This window comes from Narcine bancroftii, chromosome 1 (assembly GCF_036971445.1).
Source record: "Narcine bancroftii isolate sNarBan1 chromosome 1, sNarBan1.hap1, whole genome shotgun sequence".
In the NCBI taxonomy this organism is placed as follows: Eukaryota; Metazoa; Chordata; class Chondrichthyes; order Torpediniformes; family Narcinidae; genus Narcine; species Narcine bancroftii.
Window position 1 is genome coordinate 383,815,758 of NC_091469.1, and position 18,187 is coordinate 383,833,944.

Here is an 18,187-nt window from a genome sequence, read left to right on the forward strand (position 1 = left end):
GCAGATTGGGAGATCGCTTTGCTGAGCACCTTTGCTCCATCTGCATCAGTGACAGAGATGTCCCAGTAGCCAACTATTTCAGTTCTGTCGTACACTCCCATACTCGTATGTCTGTCCATGGCCTATGTACTATCCCACCAAGACACCTGCAAATCGGACAAACATCACCTGATTTTCATCTGGACACTCTCCAACCAGATGGCATTAATATCATATTTTCTGGTTTCTGCTAACCCGCTCTCCTCTTCCCCCTTTCTCCTCCCCCTTTCCAGTTTTCCTCCCTCCCTTCACCTTGCCATCCCTCATCCCCTGGTTCGCTGCTGTCCCCTTCCTCCCTTCTCCACCATTACTTCCTGCCTTTGCGACCACACCTCTTTCCCCCCCTTACTCTTTTGCTTGGATGCATTTTTCCATACCTTGATGAAGGGCTCAAGCTGAAACTTCAGTTATGTAGTTTTACCTTTTCTATGTAAAGGACCCTGTTTGACCTGCTGAGTTTCTCCAGCATTGTGTGTTTTTACATCAACCACGGTGTCTATAGATTTTCAAGTTTTACAATAAAACTCACATTTGTTGTTAAGTTGCTTTCTCATCTTTGTTCCCCATTATTGACATCTATTCAAGCCCAACAACATTCTGAGATATTTATTATCTTTCATTTCTCATTTCTAGGATATCCCCAATTTTAGTGCATGCTGCATTGGTCACTGTGCCTTCTGCTCTTTATTCTGGGATTCTCTTTCAAAGTGTTTGCCCTCTATTACTTTTTTTAATTCAACCTGTTTAACTAGGCTTTGATTTGTTAGCTTCTAGTGTGGTTTGTAAGGGAATTGTATTAAAGCTCCTGTGAATTCTCCTGGGATGTTTTGCTAATTAAATGCTTTTGCACATTGGCCTTCATAAATCAAATTATTGAGTCGAGGAGTTGTGAAGTTGCATAAGACATTGGTGAGGCCAAATTTGGAGTATAGTGTGCACTTTTGGTCACTTAATTACAGGAAGGATATCAATAAGATTGAAACAGTGCAGGGGAGATTTACAAGGATATTCCCAGGACTTGAATAACTGAGTTACAGAGAAAGGTTAAACAGGTTAGGATTTTATTGTCTGGAACGTAGAAGAATGAGGGGAGATTTTATAGATATATACAAAATTATGATGGGTATAGATAGAATAAATACAAGCAGCCTTTTTCCACTGAGGTTAGGTGAGATAAAATCTAGAGGACATGGGTTAAGGATGAAAGGAAAAAAGTTTAAAGAGAACATTAGGGAAATTCACACAGAGAGTGGAGAGAGCATGGATTGACCTGCCGGCTGAATTGATGAATGCAGGGTCAATTTTGACATTTAAGAAAAATTTGGACAGGTACATGGATGGGAGGGGTATGGAGGGATAAGTCTAGGTGTGGGTCAGTGGGACTAGGCTAAATAATAGTTTGGCACAGACTTGAAAGACTGAAGGGCCTGTTATTGTGCTGTAGTGTTCTATGGCTCTAAATAAAAATAAATGATTATGTTGGAAATGTGAAATATAAAGCATTGAATGCATCTGACACTCAAGTCAGGCTGCATCTTTAGTCAGGGAAACAGAATTCTAACATTTTGGATTGAATAATCTTCATCAGAACTGGGAAAGAGAAAGCAAGTTGGTTTTACGTTGCAGCGAAGGGTCATTGAGGAAAGTAGGTGTACAGAATGGGCTGCTGGAGAAGGTGGATGAAGCAGGTACCATTGCATGTTTCAAAACAATTGGACAGAAATATGGATAGAATAGGTTTAGAGGGATATGAGCCAAATACAGGCAAGTGGGACTATTTTTGGTGGGTCACATTGAAGACGTTCCCTTTGTCTTATTCCGTCCTCCATCTCTGCAACTTAAGCTTTTCCCCTCCACACTGCTGTCAGAGGAACTTTGAACTGAAATATTTTTCTGTCCTTTTGAGTATTTCCAGTATTTTGTTTCTATATAAATACAAGTTGTTAGTGTATTAATAATTGAGTGAGATTAAAAACTGATACTTCAGATGTGAATAGATAATCAAAAAAGAGTGGAATGAGTAAAATACTTTTCTCATTTTATGGAGCACCCTAAAGGTACTTATTAGGAGAGGTGGCTGGATATTATAGGCTTCAGCTGCGGAAAAAGCCTATCGTCATTTCTGAGTCACATCCAAAAGAGCACAGTAGAGGTGAATGAAAAAATTGGAATTTCCCCTAATAACTGGTTTCTGTCATAAGAGTCAATTATCCTGCAGGAAGTTTGGTAGCTGGGAGTTCCAGAGTCCAAAAAGCAATTGGATCATCTAAGAAATACTTTGTGTTGCCTTAATATGAGCCCACAGGTCTTGTATTTTGGAAATCTGCTTGAGTATAAACTTAAAACCCAGCCTGTTCTGACCACAGCCAATCCCTTGACTTAAAGCCAACATGTATTGCCAAGGGAGGCAAATGAGGTTCCGAGTCTTGCTCCATTTGTTTCTCAAACTTCAGGATGTAATTTTTTTTGATACTTGAAAACAGTGCATTTACTCAAATCCTGTCAAGTTGTAGTCAGGTAGCCAGAATGTACTAACTCCACCGACCTGTTACAATTAACAGTTTGACTGCTCAAGAATACCAAATTGGCTATTATTACAACAGTGTCAAAAATTACTGTGACAAGTTTAGATTTTTTTAAATCTCGTGCTCCATTTATGGTCTTATCCCATTTGTGCTCACTTGCACTGATTTAGGATTGCTAGCTGTTTTAAATTTGAGAAATTGATTCTGTTTCAGAAAAAAAATGATGTGTGATTTGCTTGTTAATATTTCCACTGCTCATTGGACATTTTGTAGAAAATGTATGGATATTTCCAAGAATTAAAGTTCATTTTAATGTACTGAATGAGTATTAATTTTGAGATTTTCAGGAACAGGTTCAGTTTTTATAAATGAATGTATTTAAATTATTTTAAAACCAAAATATGTTTTGTATCATGCTTTTGAAAGAGGTACTTTTTTTGCTCTAATAAATGAGTATTTGACAATCATCTTTATCATTTTCAGATTCTATGTCTAATCTTTGTAAGTCACAATGGTGTGAGTGAAGGCGAACTTCTGGAGATTTACCCTGAACTTCACTGGCCTACATTGACCTTGCTTCTTCAAAACTTACAGAAAATGTGTGTGATAACACAGAGCTGTGGCTTACTAAAGTTTCAGCATCTGCAGGTAAGAATGGTTACTTTTGGGCTGCATTTTCCCATGGCCTTTTAAGGCATGTTACACTTGGCCATGGCACTCACATCTACAGAGACAGCATTATGTGTACTTGGAATTGCATTGCTTAATTAGGAAAGGACTAATATGTAACTTTCAAATCATTAAGCAGACTTAATAACAGCTAAGTAGCTTTATGGTAAATACTATAAGAAAACCACATTAGAAAAAAAGTAACATGTAGTGCTTTCCTCAACCTGGGATCATCACAAATAATGAATTAAGGACATCCTGCCTATTTCAATGATAAACCAACTAAACCTCAACCAACTAAAACTCATTTTGTAATGTTGATTTTGAAGAATATTTGATAGTTTGGGGAGATCTTACCTGCTGTTCTTTCAACAAGAACAAAAACAACTTCTGTAATATTTTATAATAAAACATAAGTGATTTGTGAAGGCACTATTGAACAAGATATGACACTGAATTGCAAAAAAAGGAGCAAAAGAGGTAGAGGTAGAAAGATTTTAGTTGGAGAATTCCAGAGATTAGGCAGCTTAATGGCTTTGATGATGGTTAAAAACTTAAATTTAGACATGCAGCACAGTAACGGACCATTCCTGTCTATGACCCCGTGCCCCCCAAATACCCCAATTAACCTACAACCTGATATGTTTTGAAGGGTGGGAGGAAACCAGAGCACCTGATGGAAACTCATGCGGGCACATGAGGAGAACATACAAATTCTTTACAAACAGTGCTGGATTCCAACCCAGGTCGCTAGTGTTACAATTGCATTGCGCCAACCGCTACATTAACCACACCATCCTTGTGCAGTTTCAATTTTACCTTGGGGTCAAATACAATACTTAAGGCACAAACGGCCAATACTGGAGTGATTGAAATTGGTGATATTTACATGGTCAATATTGCAGAAATGCAAAGATTGTGCAGCTTATGAATGTTATAGGGAAGAGGGAAGAAGAAGGTGATCAGTAACGAAAAATGAAGATCCTTGGTGTGCAGATAATGCACAATCTTTTCTGGACCCACAGCACCTCATTAGCCAAGAAGGCGTAGCAAGACCTATGCTTCCTGAGGAGGGCAAAGCTACTGATCCCCTTCTTGACAACATTTCACTGAAACACAATTGAGTTTGTTCTGTCTAGCTGCATCATGGTATGGTAGCTGCAAAACATCAAACCGGAAGTCAATGTAAAGGATCATCAAAATGGTTGAGAAGATCACTGGGGTATCCCTTTCTCCATTGATCACATTTACCCGGAGTGTTGCTTAAATAGGGCTTAAAGAATTATTAAGACCCTTTCCATCCAGTTCACAGAATGGAAACAGAGTTTGAAATGGCTCCTTTCCCTGCATGATCACATTACAGTGTGAGGGATATTCGTATATGTAGTCTCTAATGTTAACATCCTATATTTAGTAAAACTATGCTGCTGTTAGGGATAATATCTCTCTTAATTGTAAACTTCTGTACTGTGTTTACTATGCATTGGATGTTTAGCTGGGCTTCTTGGAAATCAAGTTTTCTCAATCCAACTTGATGCATTTAACAATCAACTTGGATGTAGAGTTCATTAACTTCATTGTTTATTATTTACACTCTTATTTGATTGAAGGCTTTGGAAGCAGTGAGAATGCAATATATGGAACAAAATGAACAGGATTCTGTTGCAATGTACAGAGAAAAACTTGTTCAGTATTTTTCACAGCAGATGAGGTATTTATTTTCCTTTTTGTTTTATTGACACTATTCCGATAACTCAGCTTACCAAATTAAATTTCTTTCATTTCCATTTAAATAGGACTCTTTCTCTTGAGCAACCAGAGGGTGAGGTCATCAATACTTAGTTCCCTAATCAATGCATCTGTGCAATGAAAAGCTGGAAGATCACTTCTCTCTCATTTCTTACCCTTTAGAATGTTAGGTTTGACTTGATATACTGCAACCCTGAATATCATGAGTTTGGAGGAAAACCTTGAATCTTTCAGAATTCCCCAAAGCACAATAGAACCATTTAAACAATGTTGAAGTGTTGTATAATTTGGGCACTGTAAATTCCCAAAACAGTTATGAGACAGCAATGCACTGTAGTGATATTGATTGAAAAATAAATATTAGCTAGGGCACTGGGGATAATCCTCTAACTCCTCTCTGAAATAGTACCAAGGATCTTTTACATAGAATGGCTTGCCTGGAAGACTATAACGCAGTCAGTATTGTACAGCCTGCGGTTTGTTCTCCAATCCCACGAGGGGGTCTTGAACCCATAGCTTTATGACTTGGTGATGTGAGACCTACCCAGAGACACAGCTGATGCTGGCAGCTGCACATCACAATTTGTACTGCTTATCTTACTGTATTTTATGCTTGCTGTGGCTTATTATTAATTTGGCATGAAAAATCCAGTAGATTAAAAATGGCAGGTGAGTGCTTTCTAAGCTTCATTAATGAGGTATTTTTCTTGTGTCATTTATTTGGTGTATGAGATTTTTTTTTTTGACTTGTGTCATTAATGATCAATGTATTTTTTTTGAAGTCAGGGCAGAGTAACTTGGCGTGGTGTGGATGAACTTCCCTGGCTTTTCCAGCAGCAGGGAGATAAGCAAAAGCTTCACAGCTGCCTACTGAATCTCTTTGTTTCCCAGAACCTGTACAAGAGGTAGGGAGCTGGCAACGGTGAAGTATGGCGAGATGTCATTAACTGCTCCCTTACAAAATCCTCCCTTTTAAAACACATCTATTCTCCTCTGCTTTCTCTGGACTCTAATACTTGGTCTCTTTTCAATGTATTTCTATCCTTTGTAATTGTGCTTTTGTTCTGTTTAATACAGTCGTGTGAATGTTAGCCTATTCACAGAGAACCATTCTTATTGTATCAGGTGTAATGTGATCAACTTAAACTTAATAGCTATGGACACAAAGCACTGGAGAGACTCAGGAGGTCACACTTTATTCATTGGAAGTAAAGCGTAGTTGATGTTTCAGGCCTGAGTCTTTTCCTTCCTCTGGATGCTGCGTGACCTGCTGAATTTCTGCAACACTTTTGTGTATTGCACTGGATTCCAACATCTACAGATTTTCTTGCTTAACTAAACTTGATAGTTAGTGGTTTTTAGGTACCCTAGGGTTTCTTAAAATCAGAGGTGCAATATCAATTCTGAAAGTTCTGACTCTGCAAGAAAAAAACAGCTGAGAATATCACTTGATGAAGAAGCCTTGTTGAAAAATTTGGTTCAAAATCTGCTGTTTGAATGCCATAATGTATTTGTGTGAAATTCCTAAATCCTACATTTTAACACTGGTTTTGGTGACATTGTTTAGATTTCAGTAGAAAATATCCTCCATTCAGTGGATAAATCTATTTCAACAGTATGTGCATTGGAGGCTGCAAGAAAGTAAAACCCTCTGACTCTTATTTCCACCTGCAGTTTTTATCAACACACATACAGTCACATGATACCAAAATATCTATTTAAGATTACTTGATAACAGATTAAATTATTAATTTATTGTCTAATTGGTTATGTTAAATGCTGAGTGTGTTTTTCAACTTTTATTTAAGTAAAATTACAAAAAAGAAAGGATACAATGATCGAGTACTTCTCAGTATTTCTGATTATTGTGTGTACTGGGTTAATTGTACAAATATCATGAGTAGTTTGTACCATGATCAGAAATATTTTTTGGCTTGGCAAACTTATGTCAGCATCATTTCAGATGTGTGTGTTTTTTGGCAGAGGCCATTTTGCCGAGCTGCTCTCTTATTGGCAACATGTGGGAATGGATAAAAATTCCATGGCTGCTGCATACTTCGAATCTTTAAAGCAGTATGAGAAAAGTTGCGAAGGAGAAGACATGATCATGCGTCTGGCAGATCTTTACGAAACACTCGGGCGCTTTTTGAAAGACCTGGGCCTTCTGAGTCAGGTCAGTATGCTGAGGCTTGTTACCAAGGGACAGAAGCTCAGGGACTTGAGCATGATGTCCGATAACCTACATGCTCTGAACCGAGAACTGAGATGTAGCATTTTTCTGGGTAGATTTTCTCAGGCATGATGAGCCAATGTATTGTGAATATGTGAGATTGTGCTTACACAAGATCATAGTTCTCCAGCTGTGGTATTAAACCAAAGCTTCGCGAATGTTAATGTGCATTCTCATGTCAATTGAACTGTATTTCATCAAGAGAGAAAAACCGCCACTACAGAAATTTGCAATGATGTTAGATGCTGAATCAATTTCAGTGATTTAATTTAGAGATGCTTCAATAAATTAACTGGTCTGGGGAGCCACTATTGTCTTTGTGAAGTTAAGGTGGGTTGTCATTTCAGTCCTGGCCTCTCTAGACTTTAGGTGATCCTCATCAATATCCTACCTAGTTCCATTCCTTCATCAGCTTTTTCAGGCTGAGCAGAACAGTCCCAAGGAGTTCTCCAGTTTGACTTTGATCTGAAGTTTTAAATCCTTTATCCTCACTTGTTTTACTACCACCTCTCCCACTGCTTACCTCTGCTAACTCCTCTCCCCATCACTTCAACCTTTTTATTCGATGCATTCACCTGCTGAAAAGTACACAAAGCTCCTGCATTCTACCATGCAGAGTCAAACATTAATGCCAAGTTTGGCTGTCTGACTTAGTCACCTTTTTCATATTTTGCCTTTTCATCATCCCCTAATCCCAGTTAGTTTCTTGTCCCCAGAAGGACAAATTTACAAAACCTTGTTCCTGTCTTTGAATCTTGAACATCTTGTTTCTTTCTAGTGACATTTCTCTCCTTGTTGTTCAGTGCCTGGGTTTGTCTCTGTAGACACACGAACAGTTCTTTATTAAATTAGGTATATTTTTGTGAATAATCACTGTTTAAAATGTGTTTTGTTTTGACCTCCTTCAAGGTTGATAAGTCAAATCTTCATCTTGATGCTGGAGTAGTGAAAGACTATAGTGAAACTATTAGTGAAGTCACAGCCTCACAGTTCCAGAGTCTCGGGTTCAATCTTGACCTCCGTTACTGCCTATGTAAAGTTTGTGCATTCTCTCTGTGATCACCTTGCATTCCCCAATTTCCTTCTATGTCCCATTGCAAAGAAGTGCAGGTTGGCAGGTTAATGGGCTGCTGTAAATTTCCCCTGATATGTAGGTGAGTGGTAGAATCTGGAGGGAGCTGATAAGAATGTGGGGAGAATAAAATGGTATTTCTGATTTATGTAGGATTAACATTAATGGATGGTAGATGGTTGGTGTGGACAGTGGGCCAAAGGGACTTTTTCCATACTGTATGACTTTGTCCTCTTGTGAGGACATCATCTATAATTGATTAGAACTGATGATCCTACTTCCTGAAATCTGGAATTGCAATGCCACTGAACCTCTGCTAACTCCTCTCCCCATCACTTCAACATTTTTATTCGATGCATTCACCTGCTGAAAAGTACACAAAGCTCCTGCATTCCACCATACAGAGTCAAACATTAATGCCAAGTTTGGCTGTCTGAATTAATCACCTTTTTCATATTTTGCCTTTTCATCATCCCCTAATCCCAGTTAGTTTCTTGTCCCCAGAGGGACAAATTTACAAAACCTTTTTCCTGTCTTTGAATCTTGAACATCTTGTTTCCTTATTATTAAGATCTTTATTATTTATTATTTGTGAACAGGCTGTTGCACCATTGCAGCGTTCTCTGGAGATCCGCGAGAGTGCCCTGGATCCAGATCACCCCAGTGTTGCTCAGTCTTTGCATCAGCTTGCCAGTGTATATGTACAGTGGAAGAAATTTGGAAACGCAGAGCAGCTGTATAAGCAGGCACTGGAGATCAGTGAGAATGCCCACGGACCAGTGCACCGTAGGGTGGCTCAAGAACTCGATGCTCTGGCCATGCTCTATCAGAAACAAAATAAGTAAGTGTTGGATGGAGGTTTGGGTATCTTTTAGATTTTTCATTGTTGTAAATAGTGAATAGTTGATAAATTATTTGCTTTTGAGTAGTTCAGAACCACACTTATCCTTTTCCACCGGAGGATTTGGCTTCTTGTAATCTGTCAAATTCGAGCCTGATCAGCGTTATGCGCTCGTGGCATGTGGACGTCACTTGGATAATTACCATTGAATGCCACTTCCTCATTGCCCTTAAGGAGGTGTTGGTGAGATGCTTGGTGGTGGTGATGTACCTGCTCTGATGAGTGGTTTCATGGCTCAATCTCAGTACCAATTTAGAAGCAAGCACTTTGGGGTTGAAGTTGCTCACAGGTCAAATTGGTAAGGATGGCAGGGTTCCTTTCCTAAACAAGTACAAGACTACTGAATGATTATGGCATCCAGACTTCTGCAGTAACTGTTACTACTCCAAGCTAAAATTCTACCATTGTTGAGGACAGAGGGTGGTGTTGTAAGTTCTGAATGATTGGTCCAGTAACCAATTGCCTTAGCTCCAGGGACCTATATTTGACCCAGACCATGTGAAATCTCTATCTAAAGTTAGTGTATATCTCTGGGGTGCCCCAGCTCTCTCCCATGTGCTGGATGGTTGTGCTATAAATAATCTAAAGTATGGGTTATGGTAGAAAGAACCAAAGGAAGGAGGGGAAGGGTGGTAGTGAGGAGTACAAGAGAGAGAAATGAGAGGGAGAAGGAATAAATGGGATTGTTCCCTTGGGAGCTGGTATGAATGTGAGAGGCTGAAAGACCTAGGGTCACACTATAAATTAATCACTATGCAATTATTCCATGTTCTGCACTGCACTTTATATTGACATTCTCTGATAATTCAGTTTTCATTCATGTTTCTTGTATGTCTTAGCCTACATGGTGGGTGTTGTACTATACAGATGACTGCAGCATTTTAAATACAGTACTGTCAATTACTCTGAGATGCTATGATGCTGGTTCACTACTGTGCATCTCTCTGCATGCTGTTGCTTTGTTTTGAGGTATGAACAAGTAGAACCATTGAGAAAGCGATCCATAAAGATCAGGCAGAAGATTTCCAGGCAAAAAGGGAACATGGTAAGTGGTGAAGATGTAACTCATGCAATTGCACTATTAAAATTAGCTCTCTGTCTAAGAATGTTTGGTGCACATTTCTCCCAATAATCAAACATTAATGTATATTGGATTCTCTCTAGAATGTGCATTGTTTGAAGCCAAAGAAAGATTAATTGTTATCCATATTTTTTGCTATGATGAGTATTAATTTTTTTTTTGGAGTCTTGTTCCCCTCCAGGATTTTGATTTATTTATTCATTTTAAATGGCAGATAAAGTGAGAAATCAATTTTATGTCTGGAAAAAATATCTAACTTGTGTAAATTCTGTTCATGTTCTTTCAAATTTATGGGGATCAACATGAAACAGCCTTGAAAACCACAATTGATATTTCTGTACTGTAGCTCTCAGCAGTGGCAAGAACGATGCTGCCTGGCCAAAAATTATGCCGTCCTAGATTCTCTTGTCTAAGAGAGTTCATAAGATCTTTGTTTCTATTGATGGCAGAAATGAAATTAATTCATCATTTTTGCTCCCTTTCCCTATTTGAGAAAATGTTGGAAATATTCAGCTGATCAGATTCTATAGAAAGAGATACAATCTGTGATCCTTTGTCAGGACATGCTTCTGTCCTTGAATCTTCTCAGACAAATTGGAACATCATGCTGTGAGGGGATTATTTTTCCACTCAAGCCTGTCTGCTATAAATGAGAAGGTGGCTGATCTGTACCCAGCTCCAAATATCAACTTTCCCTGAAATTCCTTACCACCATTGATCAGCAAATATATCTTGTTCTTCAACTTAAAATTTGGGCTAAAACCTGTTCCAAATTTTCATCACTCTTTGTGTGTCCAGTTGTTTCCTAACCTCACCACTGAGATACCTAGCTTTAACTTTTTACCCTATCCCCTTCCCCTCATACCTCTACTACCACATTGTTTCTGCCTGCATTTGCCTAAACCTATCTCTTTGTACCTCAACACTACACTGTCTCCCCCTTGTCCTGTGCCTTCCCATCTACATTTGAATCGCTTCTACTAACAGAGATACTTGAATTTTTCCATCTACCCAATTACTGCTCGTTCATCTTGAAAATTAGAACCAATCTTCACTTTTCAACTTTCTAACTTCCAGTGAATATAATCCATCCTCACAATTTACCCTTGCAATACAAATTAAACCTGGAAAATCTACACTCCCTTCTGAAAATTGTACCATTGTAGTGATTCAGCTTGTTACTGTTTTCTGTGAACTTTTCTTGGAACATAGAACATTACAGCACGGTACAGGCCCTTCAGCCTACGATGTGTCGACCTCTGTAAACCCACTCTACAACATTTTTCCCTACCTCACACCTGTAACCCTCCATTTTTCTTGCATTCATGTGCCTATCTAAGATTCTTTTGAATGGCCCTATTGTACCAACTTCCACCACTACCCTAGCAATACATTCAAGTCACCCACTTACTGAGTGAAAAAACTTACCTTTGACATCTTCCCTAAAATTTCCTTCACTCATCTGAAACAGATGGTCCTCCGGTAATTGCAGTTATAATCCCAGGAAAAAAGTGCTGACTGGCTACCCGATCTAAGCCCTTCATAATCTTAAATACCTCAGTTAAGTCACCTCTCATCCTTTGTCGCTTCCACAGCAATTTTGAGGGAGACCTGGAGCCCCCAAGATAGCTGTGATCCTCCACACTATTAAGAATTCTGCCATTAACCACGTTCTCTACCTTCAATTTCGTCCTCTGAAGTGCTTCACTTCACACTTATCCAGATTGAAATTCATATGACACTTCTCCAACCATTTCTGCATCCTGTCTATATCTGTTGTAAGATATGCTATCCACAGCACTAATCCTTTGAATTCACAATGGAACCAGAGCCTGAAGTCCTTTTGCAAGCTGCTTGTATGGCAGGCAGATTTAAGCTCTTCAGTGCATCCCTGTACATGTGACAATTCAATTCAGTGCCTGGATCTGAAGAAAGTACTCGGATGTGATCTAACTAAATCCAAAACTCTTGTGTTCAAGTCCGCAACATTAGTGGTTTCCAACCATAGAACCACAGAACAATACAGCACAGAAACAGGCCCTTCTAGTCCATGCCAAACTATTATTCTACCTCGTCCCACTGACCTGCACTCCGACCATAGCCCTCCATACTCCTCCAATCCATGTACCTGTCTAAATTCTTCTTGAAAATTAAAATTGAGCCTGCATTCACCATTTCAGCTGGCAGCTTGCTCCACACCCACCACTCTCTATGTTAAAAAGTTCCTCTTAATGTTCCCTCTAAACCTTTCCCCTTTCAACCTTAACCTATGCCGTCTGGTATTTATCTCACTTACCCTCAGTGGAAAAACCCTACATTTACTCTGTCTAGACCCCTTATAATTTTAAATACATCTTTTAAATTTCCTCTCATTTTGCGCTCAAGGGATAAAAGTCCTAATCTGTTTAACCTTTCTCTGTAACTCAGTTCCTGAACTCCAGGCAACATCTTAGTAAATCTTCTCTGCACTCTTTATGTTAGGTGGCCAAAACTGCACACAATACTCCAAATTTGACCTCACCAATGTCTTATACAACTTAATATTCCAACTCTTGTATTCAGTTCAAAAGCTCTCTTTACAACCCTACCTACATCACTGTAATGTCACTTTCAGGGAATTGTGTATCTCTATTCCCAAATTCCTCTGTTCTACCACATTTCTTAGTGCCCTACCATTTAACGTGTATGTCCTTTCTTGATTTATCCTTTCAAAATGCAACACTTCACACTTGTCTGCATTAAATTCTATTTGCATATTTCAGCCCATTTTTCCAGCTGGACCAGATCCCTCTGCAAGCTATGAAAGCCTTCTTTGCTGTTCATAACACCTCCAATCTTTGTGTCATTTGCAAACTTGCTGATCCAATTTACCACATTATCAACCAGATCATTGATATAGAAGACAAACAACAATGGTCCCAGCACTGATCCCTGAGGCACACCACTAGTCACAGGTCACCAGTCTGAGAAGCAATCATCTACTACCACTTTCTGGCTTCTCCCATGTAGCCAATGTCAATTCCAGTTGACTACCTCCTCATGAACCTTTCTGACTAATCTCCCATGTGGGATCTTATCAAAGGTCTGACTAAAGGACATCCACAACCTTTCCTTCATCAACTTTCCTGGTAACCTCCACAAAACAAACTCTACAAGATTGATTAAACATGACCTATTACGCACAAAACTATGTTGACTATCCCTAATCAGATCCTGGGTATCCAAATATTTGTATGCCCGATCTCTAAGAACACCTTCTACTACTGACATCAAGCTCACCCGGTCTATAATTTTCAGGGATACTTTTGGAGCCATTATTTAAACTATAGAACAACATGAGCTACCCTCCAATCCTATGGCACCAAATATGTGGCTAAGGACATTTTAAATATTTCTGACCGAGCCCCTTCAATTTCTACACTAGTCTCCTTCAAGGTCTGAGGGAATATCTTGTCAGGCCCAGGGATTTATCCACCTTTATTTGCTTTAAGACAGGAAGCACCTCCTCACCACCTCCTCTAATCTCTATAGGTTTCATGACCTCTATAGGTTTCATGACCTTACTTCCTTGGACTATATGCCAGTTTCCTGAGTAAATATTGATGCAAAAATCACTATTAAGATCTCTTCCATCTCTTCTGGCTCCACACAAAGATGACCACTCTGATTTTCAAAGGGACCAATTTTGTCTCTTATTATTTTTTGCTCAATACCTGTAGAAATCCTTAGGATTTTCCTTCACATTGTCTGCCAAAGGAATCTCATGTCTTCTTTTAGTTTTCCGTGCATGTTTTATGCTCCTTGAGTACCTCATTTGCTCCATGCTGACTATACCCACTATTCACCTCTCTCTTCTTCCAAACTAGATCCCCAGTATCCCTTAAAAACCAAGGCTCCCTTTAATCCATCAGGAACATACAAACTCTGTCCTCTCAAAATTTCACCTTTGAAGGGCTTCCTCTTACCTCAAACATCCTTTCCAGGAAACAACTTATCCCTATCCACACATTGTAGATCCTTTCTCATTTTCTCAAAATTGTCCTTTCTCCAACTTAGAATCTCAATCAGAGGCCCAGACCTATTTTTCTCCATAATTAACTTGAAAGTAATGGCATTATGATCACTGGTCTCAAAATGTTCCCTTACACATACTTCTGTCACCTGTCTTATCTTGTTCCCTAATAGGAGATCCAGTATTTGCACTCTCTCTAGTTGGTACCTCTATACATTGACTTAGAAAATTTTCCATGAACATATTGACAAACTCCAAGCCATCCAGCACAAGTTAAAATCTCCTGCTATCACAACTTTGTTTCCTGCAACTGTCTGTTATCTCTCTACCAATTTGCTCCTCCAATTCTCATTGTCTATTGGGGGGTCTAAACTACAACCCCATGAGTGTGGTCATATCTTTACCATTCTTCATTGCCATCCATATAGCTTCCATAGCTGAGCCTCTGATCTGTCCTGCCTGAGCACAGCTGTGATATTTTCCCTGATGAACAATCCACTCCTCCCCCTTTCATTCCCCCTGTTTTATCATATCTGAAATAACGGAACCTGGAACATTGAGCTGCTAGTGTTGCCCCTCCTGCAACCAAGTCTCACTAATGGCCACAACGTCATAATTCCATGTGCCAATCAACGTTCTAAGCTTGTCTACTTTCCTACAATACTTCTTGCATTGAAATAGATGCACGTGTTGCATATGTCCCTAGAGGATTAAAGGTTCTGTAATATTGACTAGTGGCATAGTTAGTGAAGTGGTTAGGGCAACACTGAAACAGTGCCAGTGACCTAGGTTTGAATGCAGCACAGTCTATAAGGATTTTGTACATTCTCCCCATGTCTGTTTGGGTTTCCTCTGGTTGCTCCGGCTTCCTCCTACCCTTCAAATTGTACGGGGGTTGTAGGTCTATTGGGTGTAATTGGGCGGCACAGGTTCATGAGCTGGAAAGGCCTGATACTATGCTGTATGTCTTTTTTTTAAAAAATATTCAATTGGAAAGTTGTTGATAACAGCATGCAGTAATTCCTGGGACAACCACAACTTTCATAAGAGAATGGCCCATAATATTCTTGGGTCTTCAGTCAGAGGAGGGTGTGAATTCTATTTCATTTGGTGTAAGCAAGTGGGGTTTTCAAACAAAAAGGATGGGAGCTACTGCTCCAGATTTTCTTCAGAAAGTGATTTGGGTGGCACAGTTAGCAAAGCGGTTAGGGCACAGGAACCGACATTCGGATCCAGTACTGTCTATCAGGAATTCGTATAACTGCATAGATTTCCTCCAGGTGCGCTGGTTTCCTCCAACTCTATAAAACGTATGGGGGTTGTAGATTAATTATAGTATTTGGACGGCAGAGGCTGTTGAGCTAGAAGGGCCTGTTACCATGCTGGATGCCTACATTTTTAAAAAATATAAAAATGTAAAGGCAAACTTTTCCTTGGCCTTATTTCTGCCTCACTGCATGACATGTCAATGATCTGTGCATTTAGCCCTCTACTTTTGGATAATGTCTTACAGCTTTTCACTATTTAGAAAATGCACCATTCCATAAAATTTAGATCCAAAGTGGATGCTGGCATAGAAACAATTTGTGATAGCTTTGCTCGTTTGCTTGATCTATTTAATTTTGTACTAACATTAACACTGCTTATGTTACTATCTATCTTTGTGTCATCAGCAAACTATAATATGTACCTTTCTATTTCCTGATCTGTCACATATAAACACTAAACTTGTGCGGTTGCTTGGCAGGTAATCATGGACATTGCTTATTGAAAATGCTTCAGCTCCTGTTAGTATCTTTGTAAAACCAATCATTCAAAAAACACAGCCCCTCTCCATCCTACAACATCCTCCATCCTAATTTCCCTATGATCTCTCTCTAATCTTATATTCACACATATATCCTCTGCTCCTCTTTAACACACTCCATACATTAATGTAATCGTTTAACCATTGCTTTCCTTACACCTGCAACTTTCTCCACACTGATTTGTTGCCATTATCTTTGTTTTCTAGCCCACCAAACTTCTCTTTCTTCTCGCCTCTCCTGTTGGGTGTTCATCACTTTCTTGGAGGGGTAAGATGCAGTGGTTGAAATGGGAGGGATTTTGACTGTTTGGATGGTGCACTGATGACAGAGACCAATAAATGGAGACTGTACTATGGAGACTGTCCTATGGGTACATCACTGACTTTGCTGGTTTCACTCCTCAGCCTGGTTTTGCCATCCTACGTCGACGAGTTCTGCAACTGGAAGAGCTCAGCCTCGGGTCTGAGACTGCAGATACAGCTCGAACACTCAATGAGCTGGGAGTACTCTACTACCTTCAAAACAACTTGGAGTGAGTCGATGGAATGAATAAGCTGTCAGCATGTGTTTCAGAAGAACCAATCTCCATATAGCTTGTTCTATATTCTAAACATAATCTTCCAACTAACAGATGGCCTTAGATACTTTTAATTACACTGAACAACATTTTTTTTCCCAAAAAATTTGTTTCCTGAAAAAAATTAGGGAATATGATAGACAACTTCAATCTAAACACAAAGATAATTTTATATTTCCTGTATCACATAAGAAGATGGAGGAACATTAAATTAAGTTTTATTGAATTTAGCATGTTTAATCGCATAATGATGCTGACACATTGTGTTAGTTCAACTGGCCCAAAAATGTTTTGCCACTCATTTTGTTTGTACTCAACATCTTGTGTCAGTGTCCAATAATAGTTGGCCAACATTGATGGGTTCCAGTGGCCCTGATACCATTTTACTATGGTCGCAATGTCCTGGTGAAACTGTTCACCATGTTCCTCAGTGACTGCACCAAGATAATTGATGAGACATTTCTGATGCATTGAATCTTCCTGAAGACAATAAATGCTATTGTTAAGGACATTCACTATGCTGTTGTCTGAAGAAAATATGCATCAACATGGTTTCAGTCTATGTCAATGCAATTCACAGAATCTTTATATGTGAGCTGCTTTTATAGCCTGTCTGATCCTGACAAAGCATGTCCAGGCCTATGAAAACATTTGCATGGCAGCTGCACTAAGTGCATGCCCAGGCATGCTTGGACTGACCAAAACAGTTTGCTTTGTGGGCAATATACTAGTAGATTTTTAAAGTCAGGGAATCATAAGAATAGGTTATATTTAAAAGATGGTACCTGATAGGAACATTTTAAGATAATTTTTGTGATTAGCAGCCCAACAGCCATAAAATACACCCAAAAGTGTTCAGGAAGCAAAATCTTCATTGTCCAGTGTTATCTGCCATTGCAACATGACATTTAGTTTAAGAAAAAATAAGGTGAACAGAGGACAGTAAATAAGGAACCTTTATTGAAGATGGTTAGCAGGGGCAGGCTGGGTCATTATGGAAGGGAGCGGAACAAGTTAAACCCAGGCTAAATGATGAGTGCATTGATGGGTTGATAATGAACTCTTCCTCCCACCCCAAGATATCTAAGACTGGAGGGCATAGATTTGAAGTGAGGAGCAGAAGTTTAGAAGCATAATTTAGAAATTATGCTTCTCACATATTTAAGAAGCATCTGAATGTACCTTTGAGTTGCCAAGACATTACAAAGTGCTGTAAACGAGGATTAGTGTTGATATGGACTGAGGGCCTGCGTGTGTCTGTGTGATGGACCAAAGGGTCTGTTTCTGTGCTCTCCGACTCTGACGTTTACTCTTGATGGTGAGAATTTTTGTTTTCCCAACATCGAGCAGATGAGTGTTGCAAATGCCAAAGTCCCTCACCTGTCTCAGAGTGCAGATTCTAATGCTGTTTCTCCTTTGCATGATTGCCTGCTCCTCAGCAAAACAACTCACCACACTCCCCTCCATTGAAAGTCTCGCAAAGTACTGTTGGATTAGAATATGGGAAACAGATCTTCAGCCCAC

General features: G+C 39.3%; 1 protein-coding gene across 5 annotated transcripts in view; it reads left to right on the plus strand.

Moving 5' to 3' along the window:
• nphp3 (nephronophthisis 3) overlaps positions 1-18,187 on the plus strand; it is a 153,018-nt gene that overhangs the window by 106,424 nt on the left and 28,407 nt on the right. For all 5 annotated transcript variants that reach the window (XM_069913528.1, XM_069913529.1, XM_069913527.1 and 2 more), the window contains 7 exons: positions 3,048-3,212; positions 4,844-4,944; positions 5,765-5,887; positions 6,966-7,155; positions 8,884-9,125; positions 10,155-10,230; positions 16,491-16,618. In XM_069913528.1, coding sequence (XP_069769629.1) covers positions 3,048-3,212; positions 4,844-4,944; positions 5,765-5,887; positions 6,966-7,155; positions 8,884-9,125; positions 10,155-10,230; positions 16,491-16,618 — 1,025 coding nt within the window. The remainder of the gene's footprint in view (positions 1-3,047; positions 3,213-4,843; positions 4,945-5,764; positions 5,888-6,965; positions 7,156-8,883; positions 9,126-10,154; positions 10,231-16,490; positions 16,619-18,187) is intronic.